Source organism: Myotis brandtii, unplaced genomic scaffold, assembly GCF_000412655.1.
Source record: "Myotis brandtii unplaced genomic scaffold, ASM41265v1 scaffold126, whole genome shotgun sequence".
NCBI lineage: Eukaryota > Metazoa > Chordata > Mammalia > Chiroptera > Vespertilionidae > Myotis > Myotis brandtii.
In genome coordinates this window covers 964,614-975,859 of record NW_005354425.1, presented here as the reverse complement: position 1 = coordinate 975,859, position 11,246 = coordinate 964,614, and the positions used below count along the sequence as shown (strand labels likewise).

Here is an 11,246-nt window from a genome sequence, read left to right as displayed (position 1 = left end):
TGAGGGGATGATGGCTGTTTGCAGCTGGTCACACCCCCTTCAGGGTGGGGGTCCCCACTGTGGTGCCTGGCCAGTCTGGGTGAGGGACTGAAGGCCGTTTTCAGGCTGGCAGGTGACTGAAGCTCCCAACCTCTCCTTTTTTTCTTTTTTCTTTTTTATTCTGGGATTTATTTACCTTCTATGGCTGTCATTGGAGCTGAGAGCTGTCTTTAGCTGAGGCTCGGCTCCAGCTCTGAGACCTCGGCTGCTGAAAGCAGGTATCTGGGTTTGTTTGGCTTCTATAATTGAAACACTGTTGCAGCTCCAGCTCTGAGGCCCGGCTGGCTGAAAGCAGGTTTCTGGGGTTTGTTTAGCTTCTATAATTGCAACATTGTTTCTTAGAGTGCAGCTCAGAGGCCGGCAGTGGCAGGCAGGGAACCTTGGCTTCCTCCATCACTGGAGCAAGCAAGCCTCATGTTCGCTTCAGCTGCCTGGCTGCCGGCCGCCATCTTGGTTGGCAGTTAATTTGCATATGGACCTGATTAGCCAATGGGAAGCATGTCGGAGGTATGGTTAATTACCATGTTTGTCTATTATTAGATAGGATCTTGTATCTTATAATCATGCTGAACTAATTTATTCATTCCAGCAGTTTTTTAGTGATTTCCTTAGGAATTTCTACATATAAAATCATGTCATCTACAGAGAAAATTTTACTTCTTTTTTTCCAATCTGGATGCCATTTATTTATTTTTTGTGTCTAATTTCTGTCTAATGTTGAATAGAAATGTCAAGAGAGGAAATTTTCAACTTATTTTTTATTGCTTTCTATGTCATTTCTGTTCCTACCTTTATGATTTGTTTTCCTAAATGTTTTGTACTTATCTTGTTGTTTGTTTTCTTATATCTTGAGGTGAATGCTTAATTCACAAAACTTTGGCCTTTCATCATTGATAAGAGATATTTTTCCTTCTAAGCCCCGCTTTAGCTGCATTCCCAAGTGTTGATATGAGTATTTTCATTATTGTTCTGCCACAAATATTTTCAATTCCACTATCATTTTTCTTTGACACATCAGTTCCTTCAGAGTGTCTTAATTTTGAGATATACAGATATTATCTAGTTATCTTTTAGTTATTGATTTATAAATTATTTGTATTTTTAGATTTCAATTTATTTATTTATTTTAAATATATTTTTATTGATTTCAGAGAGGGGAGATGGAGATATACCATCAATGATGAGAATCATTGATCAGCTGCCTCCTGCATGCTCCACAATGGGGTTTGAGCCTGCAACCTGGGCATATGCCCTGACCGGGAATTAAATTGTTACCTCCTGGTTCATAGGTGAACACTCAACTACTGAACCACACTAGCTGGGCCAGATTTCATTTTTTAAAAAATGTGTTGAAACTTGCTGTTTGGCCTAGTACATGGTCAAATTTTATAAGCATTCTGTATGTGTATTCCATAGTTGTTGGTTAGTTTAAGTTATTAATCATATTGTTCAAAAATTCTATATCCTTAAAGACATTTTTTTGCCTCCTTGATCAGCTACTGGGAGAAGTATGGTAAGACCTCTCTATACATAATGAAATATATGCTCTGATTACATATTTATTTATCCTTTTAGTAAGTTAATTTTTACTCTATATATTTGTAAGTACAAGGTCATTCCTGGTGAATTGAACCATTTATCATTGTGAAATAACCTATGTCTCTAATAATGCTTTGCTTTTAAATGTATTTTGTCTGATATGAATACAGCTATACAAGTTTTCTGTCACATATATTATTTGTGTGATTTATCAACCTATCTGCATTCTTATATTTTAGATTTGTCTTTCTTAAATAGGGGTGCACTTATTAATCCCACTTGATAATATTTGTTTTTTAAATCTGATCATTTACCTCATAAACATCTAATAAAATTATTGATATATTTGAGACTCAAGCTATAATTTTATTTTGTGCTTGTATTGGTCCAACCTGTGTTTCTTTCACCTCTTCTTGAATTTTTTTTTTTTTTGAGAATTTACTTTTTTTTCCAATTATTTTCCCTCTCTACTAGTTTGGAAATTTACACCCTGTTACTATCATTTTATTTTATTTATTTATTTTTAAAATAAATCTTTATTGTTCAGATTATTACAGATGTTTCTCTTTTTCCCTCCATAGCTCCCCTCCACCCGGTTCCCACCCCACCCCGTGCCCTTACCCCCCGCCACTGTCCTCATCCATAGGTGTATGATTTTTGTCCAGTCTCTTCCCACACCCCCCACACCCTTTCCCCCCTCAGAATTGTCAGTCCACTCCCTTTCTGTGTCCCTGATTCTATTATATTCACCAGTTTATTCTGTTCATCAAATTAATTATCTTCTTAAAGAATACCTTTCAGCATTTCATATAATACTGGTTTGGTGGTGATGAACTCCTTTAGCTTTTTCTTATCTGTGAAGCTCTTTATCTGACCTTCAATTCTGAATGATAGCTTTGCTGGATAAAGTAATCTTGGTTGTAGGTTCTTGCTATTCATCACTTTGAATATTTCTTGCCACTCCCTTCTGGCCTGCAAAGTTTCTGTTGAGAAATCAGCTGACAGTCGTATGGGTACTCCCTTATAGGTAACTGACTTTTTTTCTCTTGCTGCTTTTAAGATTCTCTCTTTGTCTTTTGCTCTTGGCATTTTAATTATGATGTGTCTTGGTGTGGTCCTCTTTGGATTCCTTTTGTTTGGGGTTCTCTGCACTTCCTGGACTTGGAAGTCTATTTCTTTCACCAGGTAGGGGAAGTTTTCTGTCATTATTTCTTCAAATAGGTTTTCAATATCTTGCCCTCTCTCTTCTTCTGGTACCCCTATAATTCTGATGTTGGTACGCTTGAAGTTGTCCCAGAGGCTCCTTACACTATCTTCGTATTTTTGGATTCTTTTTTCATTTTGCTTTTCCGGTTGGGTGTTTTTTGCTTCTTCGTATTTCAAATCTTTGACTTGATTCTTGCGATCCTCTGGTCTGCTGTTGGGAGTCTGTATAATATTCTTTATTTCAGTCAGTGTATGCTTAATTTCTAGTTGGTCCTTTATCACAACATCGAGGGTCTCACTAGATTTCTTAAGGATCTCAATACATTTATCGGCGGTTTCCATAAAATTCTTGAAAAATCTTAGAACCGTGGTTTTGAACTCTATATCCAGTCGTTTGCTGTCCTCCATTTCTGTCATCTCTGTATATTATTCTTTATTTCAGTCAGTGTATGCTTAATTTTTTACTGGTCCTTTTCCATTTTTTGTCATTCTCACTAATATCCTTGAAGGTCTCACTAAGTTTCTCGGAGGTTTCTAGAAGATTCTTGAGTAACCTTATAACTGTGGTTTTGAACTCTATATCCAGTAGTTTGCTTTCATCCATTTCTTTCATTTGTGAAATGTTTCTTTGTCTCTCATTTTGGCTGCTTCCCTGTGTTGATAGAGTGGCTTTTTGTGGTAGGTGTCCTATTGGGCCCAGTGGCTCAGCCTCCCCAATCACCTGAGGTGGACACTCTTGGTGCACCCCTTTGTGGGCTTTGTGCACAGTCTTGTTGTAGTTAAGCCTTGATTGCTGTTGGTATCCTTGGGAGGAGTTTACCTCCAGGCCAATTGAATGTAAGGATCCACTGTGTCTACGGTAGGAGAACTTCTGTGCTGGAGACACCCTTATGGGGCAGGACTTGCTTTGGTGCTCACTGAGTCTGCCTATTGAGTGTGTCACTTATGGATGTGAGGAGTTGAAATCTGGTATCATCTCACACTGACCACTAAGTACACTGGCTTCTGGATCTCCAAGGAGGTGCAAACTTAGCCACTGCCTGAGTCCACCCAGCAGGAGCTACAGCGAGATCTGCAGATTTCTCCTCTTTGTTTGGGGTTTGGAAGTTTTGGAGCTCTCTGACCCAGCTGCAGTTTGTTAGGTTAGGCTGCGAAGGAAAGGCAATTCATATGCAAAGGCCGATGCACACAGCTTGGATGGGGTTGTAAATTGGGTGGGGTGGGGTCTCAGGGAGTCACCAGGGCAGAGCAAATAGTGATGGCTGTCAGTCAGCTGTCTCCACGTCTCTGGGTCTCCGCATCTCTGCCTCCCCGAGTCCCTCCCCCCCCACAGTAACAATGATCCCTGTGGGCAGCTCTTTGAGAAAGCCACCCTCGCTTTCCAACCTGATGCCAGACAGTCCAGTTTCTCCCCGTAGGAGTCTGGGTCCCCAGAGTCTCGCCGGAAACTGGAGTTCAGAGCAGTCGGGAGCTTATATCTCCCTTCCGATTGAAAAAAACAGCACACCTAGTTGCCAGCCCATTTTGTGCGCCTCCATACCTCTGCTCTTGGCGCCTCCGCACCTCCTACCCAGTCTCAATGCACTTTTTTCTTTCCTTCTAGTTTTAGAACTTCTACTCAGCCAGCTTTCCAGCCTTCCCGTGGTTCTGGATGATAGCCGTTTTGTCTTTTAGTTGTAGTTTTGGTGTGGTTGTGTGCGGTAGCACGTATAAGTGTATACCTTATGCCGCCATCTTGGTTCTCCCTGTTACTATTATTTTAATAGTTACATCCTATTAATTCCTATATACAGAATTACCTTATCAAAGAGTAATCACTTCTGATATGATACAAGGCCCTTAGAAAAGTTCAACTCCATTTACGCCCTTCCTAACATCTTTTCTTATTGTACAATATTTTGTTTATTTTTTTAAACACAGAATAGGCTCTGGCTGGTTTGGCTCAATGGATAGAGCATCGGCCTGGGGACCAAAGGGTCCCAGGTTCAATTCCAGTCAAGGGTACATACCTTGATTGCAGGATACTCCCTGGCCAGGGCCCTGGTTGGAGTTCCTATGGGAGGCAACCAATCGTTGTGTTTTTCTCACATCGATATTTCTCTGTCTTCCCTCTCTCTTCCACTCTCTCTAAAAATCAATGGAAAAATATCCTCTGGTGAGGATTAAAAAAAAATAATAATAATAAATAAAAAGTTACTAAAATCAAAACAAACAAAAAAACAGAATAGATGTTTTTATGAATCCTTCTTCAGTCAACATTCACTTACATTGCCCATGCATTATTACTTTCCTTGTTCTTTATTCCTTCTGGGTTTTCATTCTTCTAAGACCATTTTCCTCTTGAAGTACATCCTTTAGAATTTCCATTAGTTCAGTCTATTGGTGACAAACCCTCTTAGATTTGTATGTCTAAAATTATATTTATAATGAACAACATAAACTGATAAACAAAAACAGATCCAGAGATAGAGAAACATCAATCCGACTGTCAAACCTCAGAGAGAAAGGGGAGGGTTATAATGAACAACATAAACTGATAAACAAAAACAGATCCAGAGATAGAGAAACATCAATCCGACTGTCAAACCTCAGAGAGAAGGCAGGGGAGGGTGGGGGGAGGGGGAGAGATCAACCAAAGGACTTGTATGCATGAATAGAAGCATAACCAATGGACACAGACATTAGGGGGTGAAGGCACAAGCGGGGGGGGGGCAATGGAGGGATAAGGACACATGTGTAATACCTTAATCAATAAAGAAAAAAAAGTGTGGCGATTACAGGGATAGAGGGGGATGGGTGGAGGTGGTAGAGGGCATAGAGGGGATAAAAGGTGATGGAAAAAATTAAATTTAATTTAAAAATTGAAAAAAATTATATTTATTTCACTCTCCTGTTGAATATTTTCAAGAAAGATACTGTTCTTGGGTTATGAGGTTAGTGTGGGCAGGATCTCCCATAAGTATCACCATCTGGACTCTGACTTCCAATGAGCCTAAGCCCTAGTGTGAAGAGCCTGCATGGCCTCAGCTCCTTCAGTGGGAGAACAATGTCTATCTCATCAGGGTTGCCAGAGATGCCTAAAATAGATAACGGATGGAAAATTTCTGGCACAGAGGAGGAGGGCAACTAAAGGTAGCTATTTGTGTTTCAACTGAAAGCTTTAACTCCTAAATTTCAGATTTTTAAGGTGAGTAAGTGAAAATGAGGAGGTTAGGGTGGGTTCTAATCCAGTCTGACTGGGGTGCTTATAAGAAGAGGAAATTTAAATATCAGGAGTGGCACACAGAGGAAAGACCTTGTGAAGAGGCAGCAAGAGGGTGGCCATCTGCAAGCCAAGTAGAGAGGCCCCAGGAGAAACCAATCCTGTAGGCAACTTTAACTGGATTCTAGCCTCCAGAACTGTGAGAAAAGTAATTCTTATTGTTTAAGCCCCCACAGTCTATGGTACTTTGTCATGGCAGCCCGAGCTAAGACATGGAGCCACTGGCTTCATAGCCCATTCACTCCAGACAGCTCTGCATACTGTTTTCATGGAGTTGTTCCTTCTCTGGGTCTAGTAATGCCAAGTCCAGCAGAGGCAAAGTCTTTTCCAGAGCTCAAAGAATAACCACCTAGCAACTTATCCTTGAACCAGGAAATGGAAGAGCTACGTTATGGCAGAAAACTGTGGTTCAGAGCTCTAGTAAAATTGTGTTTAATTTCTCACACTCTTTCCTCAAGTACAAATTCAAGGAGGAAGATATTAATGAAGAAATATCGCAGGGGAGTGGTTTTTAACAATTACTGAGCCACTGACCCATTTTAAAATTGACAAAGCTATGGATTCAGAAAAATACAATTTGCATTAGTTTCCCTTTGCTGCCATGACAAATTACCACAAACTTGGTGGCTGGAAAGAAGAGACATTTATTTTTTCATAGTTCTGGAGACCAGAAGTTCAATATCAGTTCCTCTGGACTGAATTCAAGGTGTGGGCAGAGTTGTACTTTGCTCCTTGCCTCTTCTGGTTTCTGGTGGTTGTCAGCATTCCTTTGCTTGTGGCCACATCACTCCATTCTCTGCCTCTGTCTTCACATCCCTCTCTCCTTTTCTGTGTGTCAGCTCTCTTGTCTTCCTTCTTATAATGACACCTGTGATTGGATTTAAGGCCCATTCAGATAATCTCCCCATGTCAAAATCCTCAATCACATCTGTCAAGGCTCTTTTACTTTATAAGGTTACATTTATAGGTTCCAGGGATTAAGACTTAATATATATGGGTGGCCATTATTCAGCATCCTACAGATTCCAAACTCTTCCCATACAATTTTAGGAAGATCATGGACACAGGTAAGAACATATGTTCTGGAGATGCATTTCATCACAGATATACTGTGAACAGATACATTGGAGACAGGTGCATTTACTTACCATCTTCTCTACACCTCAGAATCAACTACAGTGCTGGTTAAAAACCTAAAATCATACCCCAGCCCTATTTCTAAATCAGAATCCCCCAGAGGCCAGATCCAGTAATCTACATTTCTAACAAGCTCCCCAAAATGATTCTGTTAAAGTCAGCCTTGTACCCATAGTTTAGTGAGTAATTGGTTAACAGCCTGGGTGCCTAAGTCCTCTCGCTGTTAACTGGACATATTGCCACCTCCTTCACACTGAAAGATGTCTGTGCAAGCCTGTTTGCAGTAAGAAAACTCTAGTGTTCTTACCCCTACCCCCTTCCCACCACACAAAGGTGAAGTCCTTCTATTATTTATTTGTTTTTTATTCCACCTTGTGTTTAATGCACTTGCCCTCAAGGCACGGGATTTAGTCAAGGAAGAAAGAGGGAGAAGGGAAGAGGAGCAAATTTGCAATCCACGCAATCAAACTGCACTTGAAGCCCAGCAGACCTGCGGCCCAGTCCCCTGTCCCCTCCCCCACCCCCCACTCCCTGCTCCATTAAAACTTGCCTAGGGTGGAGGCTGTGCTGGGAGTCGCATGGCCCCTCCTCCCTGCCACAGGCCTCTTTGATTGGCCGCGCCGCCCGCACGTCACGCACTTTTGTCTCAGAGGACTGAGGATAAAAGCAGCTGCTGCTGCCTTGGGAACCGTGCTGACAGGACTCTACTCCCCCTGGCTGGGCGGCAGTGCAGAGCAGTTCGGTTCGGGCAGCCCCGAGTAGCTTAGCGGCCGAAGAGGCGTCCATCCTTTCCCACTGCAGGGCCGCAGAGGCCGAAACCTACATCCTGAGCTGTCTCGCCGCTGCCCACCCGCGGAGCACAGGTAAATAAAGGGGGCGCGATTGCAGGGCGGGGAGAGAGGAGGGAAAGCCCCACCGGGACTGGGCGGCTCCCCGCTTGGAAAATCCAGAACTAGGAGGCTGGGCAAGGAGCACTCGTATGGCCTGGCTGCGCTGAGGGAGGAGATGGGGTGCCATTGGATGCTGCCTAGTGGGTAGGGTTTGCCTGGATTGAGAGAGGGGAGTTTTCAGGGAGGTTGGGGAGGCAAGGGAAGAGAATCGCAAGCTGTCTGTCTTGACATCCCTTTGCATCCCCTCATCTCATCCTGGTGAGGGATATGTGGGTGTGCGTGTCCAACTCCTGTTCTCTTTCTCGGCGGCAGGCCATCTAAAACGAATCCGGACTTGAATTCTGTGCGGCTGATTGCAGAGCTGGTAGGCCGAAGATTTCCAAGGGGAAATGTAATGGGGCGGGGCGGGGGTCGCTTTGGCTTGTATTCAAAAGGTCGCTAAGGGAATTTTCAGCTTGGCTGCAGCGGAGGGAGCAAGGGGGTGTGGGATGAAGAGGGAGGGAGCGGGATGAGGGATGGGGCTGTCTCTGACCCTTCCTTTCCCTGCCCTTCCTGGCGAAGGCTCATTCTTGACACCCAGAGGTCCGGGATCAGGGACTCCCCCGGTGGACAAAGATCGACTGTACCCTGGAGACAAGCTTTCTCATGGAGGCCACCAGTTGCAGAGGCTGATAGTGAAATAAAGGCGCATGCCCGTTCCTGAACTGGTGTAAGAATCTGAGAGATAAGGGGTGGGGGGAGAGACACTTTGAGAGGGGATGTGGTTGAGACCTGAGACCATGAGGTTAATGAGATCTGACCACTGTGCTCTATTTTGAGAGCCCAACATCAGCTCCATACACTATTACACTTAGAATTAGAAGCAACAGTTGCCGTCGCTCTTGAAAGACTGGAGGAATGGATGTGGCTGTCCAAAGCTCCCCGCTAACAGGGAGCACCGGCTGGCTCCCTGAGGTTGTAACTGCCAGTCTCTTGGAGGATATTTTTAGGACAGCAGGCAGATATAAAATGTACTGCAGGATATTTAGGAAGGGAGAGAAAACAGCTGCAGCCCTATGAATCTCCTCTTACACACCCCTCCTGTTCTTTTTTCTTTTTTACAGGAGGAAGGCAGAGGCTCCCGGCACGCCTGCAGATTAGTCTTTTCCAAAAAGCCCAAACATCTTGATAATATTCAGATACCCGATCAGCATCCATCATGGCTAGCATCATTGCACACATGGGTAACAGCCGGCGGCAGAACGCGCGCTTGCCGCCTTGGGCCCATTCTATGCTGAGGTCCCTGGGGAGGAGTCTTGGTCCTTTAATGGCCAACATGGCGGAAAGAAACATGAAGTTGTTCTCAGGGAGGGGGGTGCCAGCCCAGGGGGAAGAAACCTTTGAGAACTGGCTAATCCAAGTCAATGGGGTCCTGCCAGATTGGAATATGTCTGAGGAGGAGAAGCTCAAGCGCCTGATGAAAACCCTTAGGGGCCCTGCCCGGGAGGTCATGCATTTGCTCCAGGCAGCCAACCCCAACCTAAGTGTGGCAGATTTCTTGCACGCAATGAAATTGGTGTTTGGGGAGACTGAAAACAATGTGACTGCCCATGGTAAATTTTTTAACACCCTGCAGGCACAAGGGGAGAAAGCCTCCCTTTATGTGATCCGTTTAGAGGTGCAGCTCCAAAACGCTATTCAGGCAGGGATCATAGCCGAGAAAGATGCAAACCAGACTCGCCTGCACCAGCTCCTTTTAGGGGCTGAGCTGAATGGGGACCTGCACTATAGGCTGAAGCATCTTCTCAGGATGTATGCAAATGAGCAGGAGCGTCTTCCCAATTTCCTGGAGTTAATCAAGATGATAAGGGAGGAGGAGGATTGGGATGACACTTTTATTAATCAGAAGCGGGCCAGGAGATCTGAGTCAATGGTGGAGAGGGCAACCAGTCCAGTGGCATTTCAGGGTTCCCTACGGATAGTGATCGGCAGTGCTGACTGCAACGTGATAGAGATAGATGACACCCTGGATGACTCAGATGAAGATGTGATCCTGGTGGAGTCTCAGGACCCTCCACTTTCATCCTCTGGGTCTCCTCCCCCCAGAAGCAGAGCCAGACCTCAGGATCAAGTGGTAGTCATTGATTCCCCCAATAGTTCCCAAGCGCAATCTCCTTCCACCAGTGGGGGTTCTGGAGATAAAAATGATGGGCCTGGGGATATTTGTAGAGCCAGGAAGCGAAAATACACAACCCACTCTTCATATTGTGTCAAGGAGGACCACTCGAAGGAAACCTGTGACAAGAGCAACAAGGCTGAGATGTTTGAAAATCTGGTCATGACCCTGCAGGAGCTGACACATAGGGAGGAGGAGGGGTCAAGAGAGGCTCCTGACCAATCCGATGACCCTTCTGAGCTACAGTGAGGTGCTAGCCTTCAGCCTTAAATGAACCCTTAAGCTATATTCAGAGCTTAGTGATGGGAAAACTGAGGGAGGGGGCTTCTAATTGCATGAATTAATCCACAAAGCAGCTTTTTTTAGGGTACAGGAGAAAGGGTCTTGGATACACGCACAATGGAGAAAGATGGCCTGTCCTCTGTCCTTGCTCCCCACCCCCACCTCTGCTGCCTAAGGGTCTATTTTCTGTGTGTGCTCATTTCCTTGATGGCTTTATTCTCTTTGTGAAAGTGTTATAATTCACTGTTAAATCTTCGAACAACAAAAAATTACAAAAAGTCAAGTACAAATTAGTCCAAATCTTCCACCCTTATATAACCATTGTCAACCCTCTGATGACTATCCTTCTAGATATTTCCCTATACCTATGTACCCAGATAGATATATGTACAGATAAAAGTGTCAAATATAAGTGCTGTTCTATAGTCTGTATTTTTTCACCAATTTGTTGTGGGCTTCTTTCTATGTCAATAAATATATATCAGCATCTATTTTAATGTCTCTGTGGTATAATTTTAAGAAGTAAAGGAAAAGGAAAAAAATATGGTCAAAAACTTTATAGTTTTTAGCAAGTGGTAGTCATTAGCAATCTCATTTTGCAGGTGAGGCAAAGGGAAGAAGAAATAAGCTGAAATATTCCCCAAAGGTAAATAGAGACTCTTTCTACAATTGACTTGTCCCTTAGATCACGGAACCAAACTATGGCACCCACTAATTGACAATGCTTCAGTGCTTT

At 43.7% G+C, this 11,246-nt stretch overlaps 1 protein-coding gene across 2 annotated transcripts; it reads left to right on the top strand.

The window, feature by feature from the left end:
* The first annotated feature begins 7,838 nt into the window (after positions 1–7,838).
* On the top strand, positions 7,839–10,991 carry ZCCHC12 (zinc finger, CCHC domain containing 12). Of its 2 annotated transcripts, XM_014534183.1 has the most exons (4): positions 7,839–8,046; positions 8,386–8,437; positions 8,635–8,780; positions 9,177–10,991. In XM_014534183.1, the coding sequence occupies exon 4, from the start codon at positions 9,272–9,274 to the stop codon at positions 10,475–10,477; it is 1,206 nt and encodes a 401-aa protein (XP_014389669.1). In that variant the 5' UTR covers positions 7,839–8,046; positions 8,386–8,437; positions 8,635–8,780; positions 9,177–9,271; the 3' UTR covers positions 10,478–10,991. The 2 variants fall into 2 exon arrangements, with proteins under 2 accessions (XP_014389669.1, XP_005859511.1); XM_005859449.1 differs by lacking the exon at positions 8,635–8,780.
* Positions 10,992–11,246: the final 255 nt, after the last annotated feature.